This window comes from Eptesicus fuscus, chromosome 23, assembly GCF_027574615.1.
Source record: "Eptesicus fuscus isolate TK198812 chromosome 23, DD_ASM_mEF_20220401, whole genome shotgun sequence".
Taxonomy (NCBI): Eukaryota; Metazoa; Chordata; class Mammalia; order Chiroptera; family Vespertilionidae; genus Eptesicus; species Eptesicus fuscus.
In genome coordinates, this window is record NC_072495.1 from 24,101,458 (window position 1) to 24,122,238 (window position 20,781).

Consider the following 20,781-nt stretch of genomic DNA (forward strand, 5'->3'; position numbering starts at 1 on the left):
CTGGACACACATTGGCTTCATTTCAGCAAGGATTAATGATTTGTACCAAAAATTCTATTCCAAGTAGCAAGTAGAATATATTTCATCTTGTTTTCCAAAACATGATCCTGTCACTTACACGCTGTGTGGCCTAAAGCCCATCCCTCTTTAAGCCTTAATTTTATCATCTATAAAATAGGAATACCACCAATTTGCTACAGTTTCTCCAAGTTTCCATGGTCTCCAGAATAGTTAAGTCCCAAGTTAAAAATCAAGAAAGCGTAAGTTAATCCAGAAGCCGTTCTGTCAGAGCAGCCTGCCAGCCATCACATTGCAATGACAGCATCTTAGCATTATAGATTGTCATCAGTACCTTCGGGAACAATCGCACTCAAGACCTTAGATAATGCTGCAATCTCCAATATGTCAGATTTTATCTGTTTCTGAGTTCTTTAATTTTGATTCTTTATGCTCAAATCTCTTAGCAAGCTCTTGGTTCAGTTCAGTCCCTAATAATGATACCACATGCATTATTGTGCAAAAGGCTTTTGGTATAGCCCAGGGAGCCCATTTCTCTGGAAAATTACTGAAGTATATCAAACTATCTAAAAATCCATTCCTGAAATGCAAATACTTGCTCTGGATTTCACCACACTACTCAGAACGGCATGCATTTAAAACTTATTAATTGCTTATTTCTGGAATTTTCCATTTAATATTTGTGGACTGCAGTTGACTACAGTTCAAGAAGCCATGGAAAGCAAAACCACAGATAAGGGGGACGACTGCACACACACACACACACACACACACACACACACACACACTCACTGGGGTACAAGTTCTTTTGAAGTAATAACTATTTTATCAGTAGGAGAAAGAGAGCACTCCATTATCCATTTCAGGCCCAAAAGGTCTGCCTCAACTGACTTATAATACAAAATACAAAGAGCATAATAAAATAACTGACATCCTATCTCACCATTCTTCACAATGTCTACTTTCCAAACCCTACAGTCTTCCGTGATTTGAAGAGTTATGGTTTAACAATCTGATTTGTTTCTCAGAAGCCTGTGATACATACCACTGATGAGGTTGTCAACCATTCCCTTCCTAGACTTAGTCCTCGCTGTGAGGACATGGTTCTCAGATAAAATGGAATGCTTTTTACCCTGTAACCCACTCTCCTGTACTGCTGGAAGTAAAACAATCATTTCACTACATTCCTTCTCTCTGTTTCTGTCTCTCTTGTCTTTCTCTCACACACACACCCCATAAACCTTTGTGTGGATTTCATATTAGCACTACTAATATATTAATATACATGGTGTAGAAAATGTCTGCAAAAAGGTCCAAGAAAAATAGCATTGCTTTTGGAGAAAGTGCTATGGTCAGGATGATGTCATCGAAAACCATCTAATGAATTTCCTGTAGCCACATCCTAAAGAAAATCCAGAAGGCTCAGTTTTCTCACAAAGTCAAGTAGTCTTTTCTGGGGTGTCAGTAACTGTTCCTGTAAGCCTACAGGCATCATAAATTGATAATGATTATGATTTACCTTTAATCTTCAATATCACAACAAATGAATTTTCATTTTTAAAGGTCTTTTATGTGGGAGGCATTATCAGAATATTCAATGTAAATTTTAGATTTTAGTTACTGACAGCAAAGTGCAAAAAAAAAAAAGAGTAAGCTTGTTGACGCTTACTACTGTGCTTCATACACTTCTTCCTCAGCTCTGAGTAAAACAAAGACCGCCATTCAAAAGAATGAAGGAGGGGCGAGCACTCTTTACCCACAGTAAGCCCTCAATGTTTTTCCTCCAGGCCCCAAAGCATTTATCAACACTGGCCTGGAACACTACAGGAGGTTTGCCAGAAGATTTGAGCTCCCTGAGGGCAAGAACAATGGCATATTCATCTTTTTTGTTGTTGTTGTTAATCCTCACTTGAGGACATTTTTCCATTTATTTTTAGGGAGAGAGGGAAAGACAGAGAGAAACATCGATGTGAGAGAAACACATTGATTGGTTGCCTCCTGCAAAAGCCCTGACCAGAGCCCCGGCTGGGAAGGAGCCTGCAACCAAGGTATGCGCTCTTGACCAGAATCGAACCCAGGACTCTTTGGTCCGCAGGCCGACGCTCTATCCACTGAGCCAAACTGGCTAGGGCATGGCATATTCATCTTTATACTCCAAGTCATTATAGCACCTGAAGTACAGTAAACATCCAGTAAACATATGTTGAGTAAATGGATAAATGAATGAATGAGAATATAAAAATTCTCCTTTCCCTACAGATGCTGCCAGTTAAACAATGGGGAGACCACCATTACAAACAGGTAAACAGTAAGTACAACTGAATAATGCGAAATAAAAGTTATAAAGGGGGTCTGGTTTTTTTTGGACTTTATTCTGGAGGCAACAGAAAGCTGTCAACAGTTTTTAAGCAGGAAAATTACATGACCAGAACAAATTTTAGAAGGTAATGGACTGGATAGAGAAGAAACTAGAATCAGGGCAGAGTTCAAACGGATTTCACAAATTAAAATATTTACATACTCCAGTATGATAAGAGGTATGCAAAGGTATCTAACAAAATAAACAGCACTTTTTCCAAGGGTGTCTCGTTTACTTGAATATCTGGCGAAAACAATTTTACACTAAAATAAAAGCTAATATGACATAGGCAGATGCAACTTTCTTATGAATCATTAAATGATGACAATTATAATGCCAATAATAATAGTAGCACCTTTTTTGAATCCTTATTACATCTCAGACACTGTGCTAAGCAAGCACCTTATATGAACTAATTTAATTTTTACAACAAAAATCAAAATAGTTACTATTAGAATCACTTCCTTCATCTAACTACACATACAGTTATTAACTCAGACATGTGTGTTTCCATATACCTCTTTCTTTATTTTTCATTAAAGCTTAAAAATCCCTTACGCTGCTGCTGACATAACTTGGTACAACTAGTCTGGAAAGTTCATAAAATCTAATATATCTAAATATATATATGACCAAACACTTAACAGATATAAGTGCCAATGTCTATCAAAAGATCTATATATATAAAAGCCTAAGCAACCAGCCAACCATTAGACCGGTAGACCAGTAACTATAACGTGCACTGACCTCCAGGGGGCAGACGCTCAACACAGGAGCTGCTGAGCTGCGGTGACTTGGCAGCTGTGGTTCTTGGGTGACGCACCCAGAACCAGAGAGGAAGGTGTGTCACCCAAGAACTGCCCTCTCACAATCCGAGACCCTTCGGGGGATGTCAGAGAGCTGGTTTTGGCCCAATCCCCGCAGGCCAGGCTGAGCAATAGCACGCACCGGGCGTTTAGTATATATATAAGAATGTTTATAACAGCTTTTCCATAACAGCAAAAAATTGGAAACAACTCACATGTTCATCACACTAAGAAGAGTTATGTAATTTTAAGGGTCACACATTACCAAGTAGCCAAGCCAAAGTTCAAGTCCAGGTTTGTCTAATACCTAAGTTCACACTCTCAACCAGTTGAAATAAATTACTTTTGGCAGCAATATCAAGGTACTCTCATAGTCCCAAATAGTAGACACCATCTCTCCCTTGCTTGTAGGAGAGTTCTTAAAAGTGTGAAAAGTTCTGAGAGAAAGCTACTTACTGCCAATGTCCAGGGAAAAGATGGCAGAAGGAAAGAACCAGAAGAGATTTCTATTATAGAAAAAAGAGAATGCAGTAACAAACCAAACATGAGAGTGAGGTAGTGGGGGCAATAGAACAAGGGTGAATATAGAAGTGGGTACAGATTGAGGACTAGATCAAGAACACTGAATTGAAGGTGAGTGTCCAGGAAGCAGTTGAATAAAGAAATATAAAGCTCAGGAGAGAAATCAGACTGATAAAAAAAAACTTCAGTCATCAGCATATTTGCATATCAGATTCCCTGAATAGAGAACATCTCTAGTACAGGATAATTTATGTATTCTTCTGACAATTAATATTAGCTCACAGGGAGGTCTCCATGGACACCTGAAATTAATTTTGAAGCCATTAAAGCAGATAGAAAGTTAGAATAAAAAAATCCTATGGAGAAGGTATCACTTCCCCTATTATGTATCTGAGTAATCGTATTAAAAAACAACACACATATTGGTCTTTAAGGTAAGTAGACAAAGTGTTTTCAGGCTGCTATCTTGCTACTTGGGAAAAAATTTTAAAGGTATTATAGCCAAAGATGTAAGAGGCAGAAAGATGCAGCTTGGTATTCTCACCAGTCATAGTATTCACAGTGGTTAATTTTTACTTCAAAAGGCAGTTTCCCATATTTTATTTCAATAGCAAAATAGAGTCAACCCTTGAACAACCTCGGTGTAAACTTTGGGGTCCACATACATGTGGATTTTTTCAATAGAAATACAGTCAGCACTCAGCCTCCTTGGGTTTCACACCAGTGGATTCAACCAACCACAGATGGAAAATACTGTCTTTCTCAATCCCTGGGTGGGGAGAGCTGGCTGTATGCAGTTCCTATGCCATTTTATGTAAGAGACTTAAGCATGCACACAGGGGTTGTAGGATCAGTGAGTGGTGCTGAAACCAATCCCCTGTGGATACTGAGGGACAACTATAGTTAAGTTTTTGGGGAGTCAAAAGTTATACTCAGATTTCTATTGCACAGGGCTAGAAAGCACTAGAGCAGGGATTCAAATTTGGATCTATCTCACCCAAAACCCCCACCTCTTTCCACTCTGTAGGCACTTTCTCATCATGTCACATCTAGTAGGTATCAAGTGCCTAAGAATATTACATTTCATTTCTCTAATAAGGACTAGGATGAGATTTCTTTATCATTACAATTCAGGTCTCTCGATCAGACTTAATATGCATCTACCACCTGAGTTAAAAATCCACCTAAGAAACTATGCAAAGGGTGTGCAGTAATAATACTCCATCTCAAATAAAGAGAAATGTATGCTTCTTTAATTTAATGAATATATCATGACAATATATATTTTTGCTATTTTTACATATATCTACTCCACAGCACATTTGAATAGAATAAGAACAAGGCATTTGACCAAGCTGTTAGATCCTGAGGTCAGGGACCATGTCTTATTTATCTCTATATCCCCAAGGCCAATACATGATAGATGTCCAAAACCTGGTTGATGATGAAAGATAGAAGCAATAATTATTCACTTCTGAAAGTAATATTTTAAGGTATAGACTCGATGTTTAAAAAAATCCAAAAGATTTTGGTCTACAGATAAACTTCCTACCTCTCGATCCTTGAGTTTCATGGCGAGCACCAACTGATGCCTGTGGTTAGTGAGAGCCTCCCGGTAATTTCCTTTGGAGAAGAATGCAGAGCCTAGATTCCCATGAGCTCGGCATTCTCCTGTCTGGTCACCTGATTGAGTTTAAAAAAATAAAAAACTTCTTTTAGTTATAGCATTATTTTAATATATAATGGCCATCTTAATTTAAGAGCCACAAACCTACTAGCTAAGATTTCACTTGCCTTCTTATAGAAAGTATTTTCTTCTTCTGTAAGACTCTTCGTGGGAGGTTATGGTCCTAGAATTTACGTCTCTGGCTAACAACTATTATTGTTGTCATACAACTGTTGTCAGGGACATAAGTGTCCTGGAAATGAGAGGTTAAAGACCTTGACACAAACCAGCTGCTATTTGAGTCACTTCACTGCTCTGCTAATGATTTGTGGTTCTGAATAACCATCAGCTTGTTGGTTCAGTCATTTGACTCCAAACCTACTATAACATATTGCTTCTTTACAAGTATGCTAATGGAAGAGTCACCGTATCAAGTATACTAATGGTAGAGTTACCATATCCCTGCTTTTACTGCAATCCTGCAAGTCACTGAATAATCACAATAACAATCATCGTAATCATAAGCCACACTTATTTTACAAATGAGGAAATGGCAGCACAGAGAGCTTAGGCACTTGCTGAAGGTCAACCTGCTAGTAAGTAGCAAAGCCAGGATTCTAAACAAAGCAGTCTGGCTCCACTGTCCACACTCTCAACCACGGCACTGTATTATCTCCACCAATGAAATGAGGACACATTCTAATGTAGGCAAAAATTAAAATTAAGATGAAGATTCACCCACCAGTACTACCATTTGGGATATTGTATCTGTGGACCCAAATCTCTGAGGAGGGCAATGAATATGTTAATTCACATCTCTTGGCCTTTTGGAACCTTGGTACCTGTTATACCAAAAGCCCTAAAGACCTAAGAACCCTAAAATGGAGAATGTTCTAGAGACACTCACTTTTCATTGCACATGTTACTCCCATTTATGCCAGGTTAATCAGCTTATTTCCTTTCTGTACTGAAATGAAGGAGAGAAGCATAACTCTACCTAAGGTCTTGGCTACATCCAAGTCCTGCTGCATGTATCCAGTGCTCTTCTCTGTGTTTCCAAGAGACCAGTAAGCGCTGCTCAGGGCAGAGAAAACAGAGCCTCTCAGTTTGAGGCTGCAGGTGCCAATCTTCAGAGCAGCTTCTAAGACAACCACAGAGGCCCCATGATGGCCAGCTGTCAGGAGTTCCTGCCCAACCACAGACACGACCACAAAGGGACTCTTGTCCAGTTTCATTTTTTGAAGCTGCTGATAAGTGGGCTCGAGGGAGTCTGAAAAAAAAAAACAAAAGAAAATTAGAAAATGTAGAAGACTAGACAAAACAGTATTTTCTAATATGCTCTAGAAACAAATGTTTATCATGCCTCTTTATGGCCTATTTCAAGTACAAAGTCTTTGCAATGACAAAACAGATGGAGAGCAAGGGATAAATTTCAGACATTTTAGAAGGAAAAAAAATCTTACAGAATTTGAGAAAAAATGTATTTAATATGCACAATACCTTATTCCAAAGGAATGATACCAAGGACTGTCTCCTATGAATCACATTCAAGGTAACTAACATTTTTATAGACTTCAATCTGTCTACGGCTCTATAAAACATTCTAGAGCTTTCCGACTTATCATTATAACAGTCCCCTAGCATATATGACTAAAAAGGCTTCAACTTTCCTAAAAACCCTGGTGAAACCACTACCAATTATTTTTGGATACAACACTAAAATATAGTACCGAACTGCAAGTCCAGAAGAATGGGAGAAACAATCCTGGAATGAATCTCCAGAACAGGGGTCCAAAGAGAGAATAGCAGTTATTGATAAGGTAAGAAGTAAGTGAAATATGATAAGGGTAAAATACTTCCCCAAAAAATAAAATTTAGAGGTAAGGTTCAAATAGTCACCTAATTTTAATTTTTACCTTTATTAAGCTAATTCCTAAAAGAGGAAATTAAATTAAAAATCATTTAAAAAGACAAATATTGTATGATTCCACTTATATAAGATACCTAGAGTAGTCAAATTCAGAGAGAGAGAAAACAGCACAGTATTTGCCAGGAGCAGTGGGGAGAGCAGAATGGGAAGTTAGAATTGAATGAGTTCAGAGTCAATTTGGGAAGATGAAAAAGTTCTGGAGATGGATAGTTATGATGGTTGCACAACACAGACTTAATGCCACTGAATTTCATAACTCAAAGTTGTTAAAATGGTCAATTTTATGTTACATATATTTTACAATTAAAAAAAACTTTGGTTCATACTAAAAAGCACAATTTAACCCTCCTCAAAAAAATCAAAATTAAAACAACTGGTATGTTCCCCACTTTGTCTAAGCCACTTCACATTTTACTCTGTATTTATTTATTTATTATATTCTACTTCATTCAGAAATGATTCAAAGGCTTTCTATAGAAATAAGGTGAAAAACACAGAAGTCCACGTGACAGATAGACTCTAAGCCCCAACACACTTCCTAAAGGTGGCCAGGACACTGGGCTCCAAGCTTCATGGAGGACAAAGCAAAAGGATAAATGATCACCTTAAAATTTCCCCGACATTTCAGATAAAAATACCCAACACTCATAAGAAACGCAGCTCTTCCTGAAACTGAGGCCTTAGGGAAAGTTAAAAGGACCACGCGCACTGTGCAGTGTTCACACTCACAGCACTGTGCCTGCCATAGAGACAAGAACAGGATTACCACTGCTGCCACTTCTGTTCCTCGGTGAGAAGAAGGGCATCCCGCTGCGGAGGAAAAGGGATGTACAAGTAAAAGGTGTCTAAGAGATGTACCAGTAAAAGGTGTCTGCCTTTACAGTCTAGGGTTTGAATCTCAAAACCACATTAGGAGGTAGATATGATCATTTCCCTTTTACAGATACGGACTGAGATGTAGAGGAAGTAAGAAGCCTTGCTCAGTTAATGGAATAGCAAGTGGCATTGCGGAAATTAGATTCCAATCTTTTGGGGGGGAAAGCCTTTATTTTTTACATAATATTTCAGAAAGAGGCCTCCTGTAAAAAGTAACTGCCTCCTAAAAGAGTTCACGGAGGTTGGCCAATTAGGCAAATAAAAGGTGAGCCCCAATTTGACCCCAAGATAAAAGCTTATACATTCAACAGCCATTTGCCACCAGCACTTCATAAAATCAGCTTCCCTGGATCCTCCGGAGCTGGGAGAAACACCGTGACAGGTGATAGCCCATAAATGTAATAGTCTTTAGATTACCGAATTAACAGGAGGAGAGAAAATATACACAAGAGAACCCTTGGCAAGAAGCAGCCCTGGCATCTTTAAAAGAACAAATAAAGGTAAACTAAATCTCACTTTGTAATTATATTATTAAATCTGGTTGGCAGTAGTTCTATGCTACACCGTTTACAAAATACAATGAAGTGAAATTGCTGGAAGACTATCTAAAAAGGAGAAATGGAAAACAGTAACAGGATAACTTGAGAAGTCATGACAAAGAGTATCATTTTATATTTACACTTATTTTTATATTTTCACTAATGATTTAAAGGAAATACATTATATATGATGTAAATATGACCATAGGAGTAGTTTGACTGATATCTTGATATCTGGTTAGTGAGCATAAGTGAAACCATAAAAATAAGGAAAAACAGACTGAATTCAATTAGCAATATTGGCAGCAACAATATAAAAATATCAAGTAAATTTCAATGTGGATAAATATAACATATTTAATATAGATTGGCCCTACTTTAAAAAAAAATGAAATCTTGAAATTTCAAAAAAGAGGCCAAACCACAGGAATACTGTGACTATCACGGGAGCTTTGCTTGCATACACAAGCACCTGGACTAGGGAGCTTTCTGTGTTGCATTTAAGAATTACAAAACAAAAGCAATTGACACAACAGATCAGACCTATATGTAAAGCGACCCAACTGCACTGCTATGCAACAATGGCAGAAACTTAGAAAGCTGCAGGAGGCTAAACTAAAATGGGTGAAAAAATGGGCAGCAAATAATGATAGATTTCGTGAATTGCAACCATATGACAAAAAGAGAGGTAGGTCATTAAGATGTGAAATGATGCATAGAACAACACTGTGAAAAGCAACAGTATCCCTATAAAACGTTGATAAGAAAAGCCCACCTGGAGTAGATATAGTGATAAAGGCAATGCTAAAAATAAATGAGATAAATTAAATTGCCTTAAGGAAAAAGAAGAAAATATTGAAGCGCTCCAGGCACCTGTAAGTTGCAGCTTGCTCCAGGGTCAGCCTTAGGTCACTCAGTATAAGCTGGGAAAGAACATGGCACAGAAAACCCTAAGGGTGACAACAGCACTGAGCTGTTTCTCACCGTGCAGGGAAGATTTCCTTACATTTATCTAAACAAATTGCTTCAAAGGCAAAACAGTAAGTATGATTCTGCTGATCTCAACATGTTCACTCCAATATTCTAAGGCAGCAACAGAAATGCTTCAAAATAAAAATAAAAAAGTGGTATCTTCATGAACTAAATAAAAATGTTCCATGTAAATTACTTGTGGAGGGGTGAAGGGAGAGAATGAGAAACTATTAGAGAAATGGAAAGGGGAGACAAATTGATTTTTTTTTTTTCTTGTCCATACCTACCCCACCCCCAGCCCTAAGCCCTGGAGCTCTGAAGCGCATCTGCTCTAAGTCAGAGTTTATTAACAGCAGGTCCCCCAGTGGGAGAAGCCATTAGGTTCCTGCAGCAAAGACTCGGCTTTGCATGGGGTTATAAAATCGCATGAAGAGGTTTCCTTACCACGTTTTTCCTAAAACATGAAATCTTTGACTTTCAGAAAAATATTTTTTATAGCTATGAATTGTCCAGAGACTATATAAGTAACATTTAGTTCATCAAATTTTTACTTACCATATATTTTAAGCCAAATACTGTATTAGCCAGTATATTAAAACAATCTAATGCTGCAAACATTTCCAAAACTATAAAAAATGTCTAATGAAACTGCCATCAACATGTTTAGGTTCATTAAAAAACATCCCTTTTCAAAGACAAAAAATAGAGTTCTGCTTGACACAATCTAATTAATATGAAACAATACTAGCTTTCCACTATATGCCATCAATATACCTTAGTGTCTCCATCACTCTGCAAAGATGACAATTGGTGTACACTTTCAGCCCAATCTTCCTAAGAGCTCATTCCTCAAAAATCAATGTTCCTCAAAGTGAAGCCAATCTGTTTTTGGGCCTTAAAACTTCTCCATCCTCCACTATGTTCAATCCATTGTTTTTCCAGAATACCAATTGGCATAAAGTAGAATAACAGGGAAAAAAACATTTAAACTAGTGTCTGTTTCTCCCTCTCTCTTTCCTTAAAAAAAAAAAAAAACCACCAAACATTTGTATTGATTTCAGAGAGGCAGAGAGAGATAGAAACATCAATGATGAGAATCAGGGATCCGCTATCTCCTGCACACCCCCTACTGGGGATCTAGCCCGAAACCCAGACATGCGCCCTGACCTGAATTGAACCATGACCTCCTGGTTCATAGGTCAACACTCTACCACTGACCCACACCAGGCAGGCTCTTTCTTTCTTTTTAACTCAACATATCTTATAATGCTCCTCTGAAAAATGTTACACACACAGCCTACAGTTAGATCCATAATTCTTTTTATAAAATATTAGAATGTCTACTTAATATCTTTGCTTACTTGAATATTTCTAGATGGCATATTGGTCCAAATAAACAAATCAATTTACTACTAGAGGTATTACAATTTAGAGGTACAGTATCTTAGAACTACAAAAACCAGAGGAATCTTCAGATAACTCTAAAATACAGAGATGTCGATTCATTTACCCATGGTCGTATAGTTAATTAATGCAAAATTCAAAAATGTAATCTAGGTCCACAAACTTCTAGGCCAGTAGCCTTACACCATCCTATTCTGGTTCATTGTCTGCTACTGACAGTGATTCTTGATCTCCTTTGTCCACAATATATAATCTCTTCTAAGGCTACTAAAATAGAAATTCACTTCTGTGGAGATGAGCACAAAATTTTGAGAAAAAGCCAAATTTAACCAAGTTCTAAGAACAAATTGTTACTACCTAAAAATGTTATTTTATTTCTTCTTCGTGCTCTGAAATTTCTTTCCAGTAGGTAGATCTAGAGAAATATGAAAAATCTACCCTATTACTTATTTCCTGGAACTAAATTAAGGTTTAACTATAACATCGTGAGAGAAAAATGGGAACTATCACTGACTTTAGACAAATGAACAAGCTGGCCATTGCTTTCAACGGTATATAAAAATCATAGTGTAACTTTTGTTTTTAATAAAGATAGTATTTTACATTTTTAAAATAAAAAAATATATACAATCTTAGCAAAATTGATAACCTATCAATTCTCAATACCGGAGTCTAAAGTTTTTGAAGGCTAGAAATATTCTACTTAAAATTCGTGTCAGACCAAATACTTTTATCACACTTACCTCTCATGGGAGATTTCATGGCAGCTTCTACCATCCCCACCAGAAGCTGGAGACTCTTGGGGTCCTGAGCCAGTCCAGATGCGAACGCTGCCAGGGCATCGGCATGACGTCCGAGGTACTGGAGGGCAACACCCTGTCGGAAGTACGCCTGAAAATGAAGAAAATATAATGCATGTTTGCTTATACACCGTGCTCCATCAAGGCTGCTGCTGCTTCTTTATTAGAACAACGGATCAGTGGAACTAGGACTGAGATGGTCTTGATTCCAAGACGTAGTAAATAGTTCGTAACCAAATCTGATTTCTTCCAGTATCTTAAATGTAAGCATACTTCTCTCACACAAATTATAATTTATTCTTTTCAACTCTAGAACACTTATAAATTTTATCACATCCTTTGGCATTTTGCTTTTATTGTTTTTGATTATTTGAAAAATATTTCTTATCCCACCTTTAATAGCATAAGCTCCTCAAGGGCAGGATTTTGGAGATTTCTTTATATCTCACCAAAGTATGTGGCACAGTGCAAGACAAATGAGAGACACTCAACTTCCACTTATTCTGAATTTTCCCCATTTATGTAATTAATGGGAAAAATAAATATGTGATTATTATTAAGGCAATTTTAATGAGTAACATAATATGGTCATATCTAACGTAGTGTTTCAGACATAATATTTAAAAGCTGTTATCTAAAATACATGTGCTTTGCTTAGAAACAAAATCAGATGGTTTTTGTATGCTTTAATTGGATTAGTTTTAAAACTAGTATCATCAGTTGTTGATTGTAGGAGAACATCCCTCCTTCTAGTTAATTGAAGAAAGGGCCAAGACGTTAATAAAATAAAGTTCAGAATAGTCTAAAGGAAGTGAAGTTTGTTTTCAAGCACACAGAGTAAAAACAAGTAAATGAACAAAGTGTTACCAGTATTTAACCAGCAAAGGACCTTGTACCTGATTAAGTAACACATAAAAATAACATATTAATTCATTCACTGTTTATGTAACATCTGCTTCTAAAATTTTTAGCCTCCTATGTAACTTAAATATTCTTACAATACTACATGCTTTTAAATATATTTTATTGATTTTTTACAGAGAGGAAGGGAGAGGGATAGAGAGTTAGAAACATCAATCAGCTGCCTCCTGCACACCTCCTACTGGGGATGTGCTCGCAACTAAGGTACATGCCCTTGACCGGAATCGAACCTGGGACCCTTCAGTCCACTGGCCAATGCTCTATCCACTGAGCCAAACAGGTTAGGGCACAATACTACATATGCTTATAACACAATTTTAACTTTTCAGTCCAATATACTTTGAGTTGTCACAAATTGTATTCATGAGATCTAAATGAAGTTTCAAGTAACTTCTAAAACTACCACTCACTAAACTTAACACATAACTTTATAATTTTATACGTACACGTACACACACACAAATTGAGCGAGAGCACATTTAATGTTTACAAAACATATTTCTTTGCCCTATCTTATTTCATTTTTACAACTAACCTTTGAGATCATTTAAGATAGGCAATACTATTCAGTGTTTCTATTAAGAAACAACCCATAAGCAGAATGAATACTCATAGATTATTACAGGCTATTCAGATTTCTATTTCAGTTTAAACTATCAGCAACTGTTAAAACTCAGACCCCAGTAAGACACTAACCGGTAAATGTACTTTCATTACTAATTCCTAAGATCACTTCCTTTCACTGGACTCAGCCACTGTAAATGTACTTTCATTACTAATTCCTAAGATCACTTCCTTTCACTGGACTCAGCCACTGTTTTAACCAGGCGTCCTCAAACTACGGCCCACGGGCCACATGCGGGTGTTTTGGCCGTTTTGTTTTTTTACTTCAAAATAAGATATGTGCAGTGTGCATAGGAATTTGTTCATAGTTTTTTTTTAAACTATAGTCCGGCTCTCCAACGGTCTGAGGGACAGTGAACTGGCCCCCTGTTTAAAAAGTTTGAGGACCCCTGGTAACCTTTAGCGTGTTTTATAGATATTTTTCACTATTCTTTTCAATTTTACATTTTAGGTGATTTCTAAAATCTGAGAGGCAATATATGCAACATTATAACTAAAAATAACTAGTTTACATAATTTTAGAAATACTATATTAAAGCCAAATTAAAAGAATTTAAATTTATTTATATAATATATACATGCCAAATACCTGTACACTTTAATTATAATTTATGGGAAGAGACAAAAGATGTTTTTAGTTACTAATTTCAGTATATATTTTTTAAAAATGTATGCGGTAATAATTTGACAATATATGTAAGTCAAATCATTATATTGTATAACTTAAATCTATTCAATGGTGTATGTCAGTGGTATCTCAATAAAACTAAGAATACACAATAATCTTAATAGCAATGGTTTTTGATAATTTCTTGCTTATTTAAAGCAAAACTTTATCATTCATTACTTCACTGAGAGAACAAGTAATTTTCCTGCCTGCCAACAGAAATCATTGAAAAATGTGATATATTTACTTTCTAGTCAGACGAAGTTGTGTTAAATGCCAGTATGGTATCAAGTTCACACAGCAGTTAAAGAAGGGTGTGCACATTTGTTTTCTTAGGATACTCAATAATTAGATGAGAAAAGGAATGACTGGACCATGTCACCCACAATCCTGGCTTCCTTTCTTTGGGGGAGGATTTTGAAAAGAGGTAGAGAAGGCCTTCAAAGGCCTCCCTTAGTCCTCCCTCATTCCCTTCCACAATCGCTAACCCAACTTGACACAATTTTTCTCAGTCACAAGCTTAGTTTATACCCCTGCCAAGATGGCACAATAAGTCAAGCTCTGACAAACCCCTGTTCCTAACTCAGAGTGGGGCTCTCCCAACTTTGTTCCATGCAATATTCATTGCATGTACTAACAGCTGAATAAAAATTAGTTTTTGATTCTTCTGTGAGAGGTACGCCACTATCAAGTTCAAGTGGATGATAATATAATGTAGATTGTGTGTTAATAGAATAAAAAGAATTCAGCACAGTGCCTGACAAAAGTATTCAATAGAATTAGCTATTTTGATTATTAGTTAAATAAGAAAAGAACCTTAATAAGAACACATAATTACAAACTAACAGAATGTAAGGAATCCACCAGATATTTTACTATTCAATATATTATTCAATTCCTATCACTGCTTCATTTGCTCCTCTCCTTGCTCCATAAAAGACTACTGGCCACTGGGAAACTCACTGCTATGAGGCTCCCAGACAAAAATCGGCACCACCAACGAAAAGAAATGGCACTATCAGGTCTTGGGAGATGCAGCAGCCACCCACAGGGTCCTCTGTCAGCCTCTTCCAAAGCAAAGGGGGAAATGTGCCGAGAGTCACAGCTGCTTCAAGAAAACTGATGTAATCTGCTACAGCCTATCTGCTTCACCCCTATTGATTCCCGCTACTAATTTTTCTCTTCCTCAGCCATCAGAGGTCTCACAGGAAGCTGCTTCATCTGGGAAAGGGGGAAATTTTGATCACTTAGGATTGAGCAGAGGCAATATATGTGCAGCACGCCGAAGGAAGCAATATTAAAACATTTGGTGCCCAGCCAACCTCAGAAAATACATTCCCTTGCCTAAGCACCCCTCCCCCCATGCATACACCACATTCTGGTCACTGGTTATGTCGCAGTTGGAGAAAAGAAGGGCAACATGAATTGACTGTTATAGCACCGATGCCCTGAGAACAATGGTTTTAACCTGAAGCTTTAGCCAAGAAGAGAAATGTATAGGGAGTTAGTTAACACACTGGACTAAAGGTAGATTTTCAAGTGTTGCAGGGTCATTCATTTATTTTTTTGTTGCTCCCCACAAAGAACCCTCAGAGATCATTCCACACATGCTACTAAACTATCACCTCACAAATACAACTGTTACAAGAATAAGTTCATTCCTTCCTTCAATTAATATTCCCTAAAAATCTACAGCACCAGGCACTATAACACAGAGGACTCGTGCTCTCAGTGTGCTCACACTCTAGAAGGGAAGAATATAAAAAGCTGTAAATGTCTTGACTGCTACCTGTAGAGCTGCTTACTAGTAAGCTGCTGTAATACGGAAGCAGTAAAAAAAATGTAACAAATGACTGAAGTATTTATGCCCTGTTGTTAAAACTGTTAGTATTTGTTCTTTATTAAGTGGCCATTCTTCTCACCTCAGAGAGTTTGCCACAGATTAAATGTTTGTGTCCTTCCAAAATTAGTATGCTGAAACCTAATCCTCAGTGTAATGGTTTTTAGAGGTGAGGCTTTGGGGGGATTAGGTCATGAGAGTGGAGCCCTCTGAATGGGATTTTATAAGAGACCCCAGAAGCCCTCTCTCTCCTTCCACTACGTAAGGACACAGCAAGAAGATAGCTACCTGTGAACCAGGAAGATAGCCATCTATTCACCTCACCACACACCAAATATGCCGTCACCTGAATCTTGGACTTCTCAGTTCTCAGAACTGTGAGAAATAAGTGTTTGTCAGTTAAGCCACCCAGCCTATGATATTTTGTCATAGCAGTCCTAAAATTCTAAGACAGGGTTAAAGTAAAAACACTCAGAGACGAAACATGTGAAAGAGGAAGCTCTTCACTCTTCAAGTACCACTGGAAACAATGAAGGACCTGTAAGTCTTTATTTTCAACACTCCACTCCTGGTTCACAATTCTAACACATCACTAAACCTAAAATCCTACTCTCACATGGCTCAAGTAACTTATGAGGTAAACCACTATTATAGGTATATACATATATTTATAACAAATATAATATATAACAACATTTAAATTAAGAGTATTCCCTTACATGTACAACACATAGTCTATTAGTTAATTCAAGCATTTATAAATATCGTGCCTTCGATTTAATTTATACTTTCAAATTTTATATTTTAATGTTCCCAATCTGTCTTTCACTGTTTGAATTTCAACTTTTTTTACATCTCCTGAAGAATAAACATCTGTAACTATAACATAGTGATATACCTGCTAGCCAATCACATCACCTGCTACCACATCATCATCATCTTTTTAAATAATATTTATAAATTAAAAACCATTTAACTGAATTTCCCTTATTTAAACATGCTAAATGGGAACAACAGAAATGCAGATACAGCATTAATCTTTAACACAACTGGGTCGAAAATTAAAATGATTACAGGATGTCAAAAGCACAAAACCTTTTAACATTTTTGATATACACAGAACAACTAACTAGACTCCAGTCATGATAGAAAAGAATAAAATTAGAGAATATATAAAAATGATTCTCAAAAGAAAAGGCACAATATGAGATTTTAGTTTTAGTTCTCTAGTAATTAACACCCCCGATTCACTGAACATGTCAATATTTTCTTTAATATTTTCATATATTTGACTTTCATATACTTTATAAGGAATGCATTCATTGTATAGAAAAATAAAAGACAGTTTGTAGTGCTTAAAACAGATATCTACCATGTGAGTAAAATATAAATATATACATATTACCTCTATAAAATTTATTACATATTACAAATTATACATTAGGCCACATAAAAATGTGAAATGGGTCCTGTGCTTTAAAAATGTGACATTTAAATACTTTAAATGTGGCTAATAGTCGCTCAATTGGACAGGTGCTTGTAGTCACTGGATTAGACAATGCAGTTCTAGGGTTTGGTCTTTCTCTAACAAACCTCCCAACACAAATCTAAATTGGAAAGTGGACGGAGAATACACTAACCAAGTGAAATAACTATTACAAAAGCTCTGAACTGAGGCTGACTCCCTCTCAAGGCAGATGTGGTGAAAGAGAAAGGACTCATAATGCTGACACTGAAATGCTATCCCAATTACATTGAGTTGTGTGCCTTTGGATAAGGAACTTAACTTCACCACACTTCGTGTTCTATTTTCACTTACACAGAGGATACTGATGACCTCAATAGTTGGGAATGACATCACCTATTAAATATAGAGTAGGTACTTTTTAAAAAATTGAACAGAAGTGAACTTCTCACTAAGTGTTACTGTCAGTTTGGCATTGACTATTTAATCAGATGGCTCATCCACTTCACCAGTCTGCAGACTGAAATCACCTTTGGTAAACTGGCTGACAAAAATTAAGCCCAAAACAAAAATTAATAATCATAATGATCACCTTGAGTCATTAAGGAAATAGTTAAAACTTAGGTTTAGCATCTTCTGTTCCAAAAGCCTATAAAGTAGGTAATATGTTTGAGGGCAATTTTAAAATAAAAATAAAAATGGAACTGCCTTGCCCTAGCCGGTTTGGCTTAGTGCAGTGGTTCTCAAACTTTCTAATGCCACGACCCTGTGTTTTCCGATGGTCTTAGGCGGCGACCCTGCTAGCGGTTCTCAACCTGTAGGTCGCGACCCACTGCTGTAGAGCCTAAGACCATGGGAAAACACAGATATTTACATTACGATTCATTAACAGTAGCAAAATTACAGTTATGAAGTAGCAACGAAAATAATTTTATGGTTGGGGGTCACCACAACATGAGGAACTATATTAAAGGGTCGTGGCATTAGAAAGGTTGAGAACCACTGGCTTAGTGGACAGAGCGTCAGCCTGTGGACTGAAGGGTCCCAGGTTCGATTCCGGTCAAGGGGCATGTACCTTGGTTGCGGGCACATGCCCAGTAGGGGGTGTGCAGGAGGCAGCTGATCAATGTTACTCTCTCGTCGATGTTTTTAACTCTCTATGCCTCTCGCTTCCTCTCTGTAAAAAATCAATAAAATATATATTTTTAAAAATGGAACTGCCTTATGGCCCAGCGATTCCACTTCTGGGGAATTATCCGAAGAAACCCAAAACACATCAAGAAATACATATGCACCCCTATGTTCATTGCAGTGTTATTTACAATAGCCAAGCTATGGAGCAACCCAAGTGCCTATCAATAGACAAGTAGATAAAAAAGCTGTGGTACATATGTACAATAAAATATAACTCAGTCATAAAAAAGAATGAAGTTTTATGATTTGTGACACATGGATGAACATCGAGGGTATTATGCTAAGTAAAATAAGTCAGTCAGAGAAAGACAAATACCATATGATTTCACTCATATGTGACTCTAAAAAACAATATAAATGAACAAACAAAATAGAAACATACTCATAAAGAAAACACTTATGGTTGCCAGAGGGGACGAGGGTTGAGGGACTGGATACAAAAGGTGAGAGGATTAAGAAGTACAAATTGGTAGTTACAAAATAGTCATGGGAATATAAAGTACAGCATAGGAAATATAGTTAATAATATTGTATCAACTATGTATGGTTCTCAGTGGAAATATTGGGGGGAACACTTTGTAAAGTACATGGTTGTCTAATCACTATGCTGTATGGCTGAAACATACAAAATAATATTGAATGTAAGCTGTAATAGAAAATAATGAAAATTTTATTTTAAATTGCTTTTTAAAATATTCACACTTTTGGCAGTTGCTTGTGTAGGCTCCCCTTATCTAGTAAATTCATTGTTTGGGGAAAACATCATAGCAGATTAAATAAGGTTCTTTGGCCTACGTGGAAAAGAAGACAAAAATGTATTTGTCGAAACATGAAACACTCCTTCCTCTCAGCGTTCTTCCTAAAACACTTATTAGAATTACTACAAGATTTTCTGATACCTATCTTAGAATCAACAAGAACCCCGTCTTACAATACCCATCCTGCACTGCACAGTATCATGAGTCTTAGTGCATATATGTAGGTGTTTTATTTCCCAAAGCCTTTCCTAGCTATCATTTGTTGAACTACTATCTGTGCCCAATCCTGTGGTAGGTGCTTCCCATAGTTTATCATTAACCCTCACAATATTCTGCAAGAAGTTCTTATGACAACTACTGCAAAATAGAGGTGATTACGAAACCTGCCCCAAACCATCCAGCTACAAAGAGACAAACCTGCTGCCAAACGCTTTCTGCTATTCCACATTATCTCTTTGATTAAAAAAATTAATGGTATGCAATTAACCTCTAAATCAAGTCTTTTGTCTGGGAATTTTTTTACTTGTAAAATTCAACCTATGGAGGCAGAAATGAAGGAAAATCAGAAATGACACAGAAAATTTATGAACGTGAATATTTAATCTCTATTCCATTAGCAACCGTTGATTGTGGAACAATTTTTAATGAATTGGATGGAAAGAAAATTCATTTCATTAACCTTTCATAAAAATGTATTATTATTGAACCAAACAGGCCACTGTACTTGCAACTCAGTTCGATGTTAATTAGATTACAGGTTTGAGGCTTTAAATCAAAGAGAAACAAAAGGAGCCATCAGCATGCTTCTCAGCCAATGCTTGCTTATTTGCTGGCTAAAATGAATTTTTACCTGCAATACAATTTACTATGCTTCTTTTATTTTGTGACATTTTCAAGTGAATTTTCTCTTGCTTCTATTTGCTGACACTTCACATTAAAAATAAAACCATAAGAATCAGCAAGGAACACATTCTTCATGTGTTTTTACCTGCTCAGCTGGGAGTAATCATTCCTATCTCTCCAGAAAACTATACTTCTATTTTTACTAGTCTGTCTTATTGTATGCTGAAAGCACATGCAAGAGATTGGAGGCTATTTTAGAAAACACCATTATTTAGTTTGCAAGCCAGAGTCAGAGACCCAAATGGCCTCAACATAATGTTCTAACCAAATCTGCAGCTGTGAATTGCTTTTCTCCCAAGTGCTGCTTTTGGTACATTTGATATCAATTTCTAAAAGAAATCTGCTCTCAATCCTGATTGTTTCATATCACATCAGCTATTTCTTTTCCCAAAATTAGTTTTCAGTGAATTGTATCAAAAGTGTTAAGGTAAAATATTTTTTAAAGAAATTAGAAATTTGATAAGAAGATAAAGAAAAGATGAAATGACAACCAAGAGTTAAATAACTAAGCAGTATC

At 36.7% G+C, this 20,781-nt stretch overlaps 1 protein-coding gene across 2 annotated transcripts in view; it reads right to left on the bottom strand.

Annotated features, from left to right (window-relative positions):
- The window catches only part of TTC28 (tetratricopeptide repeat domain 28), a 392,003-nt gene that overhangs the window by 193,482 nt on the left and 177,740 nt on the right, over positions 1-20,781 (bottom strand). For both annotated transcript variants that reach the window (XM_028146798.2, XM_008142485.3), the window contains exons 3-5: positions 11,836-11,983; positions 6,369-6,641; positions 5,258-5,388 (exon numbers count right to left, since the gene is read on the bottom strand). In XM_028146798.2, the coding sequence (XP_028002599.2) occupies positions 5,258-5,388; positions 6,369-6,641; positions 11,836-11,983 (552 nt within the window). The remainder of the gene's footprint in view (positions 1-5,257; positions 5,389-6,368; positions 6,642-11,835; positions 11,984-20,781) is intronic.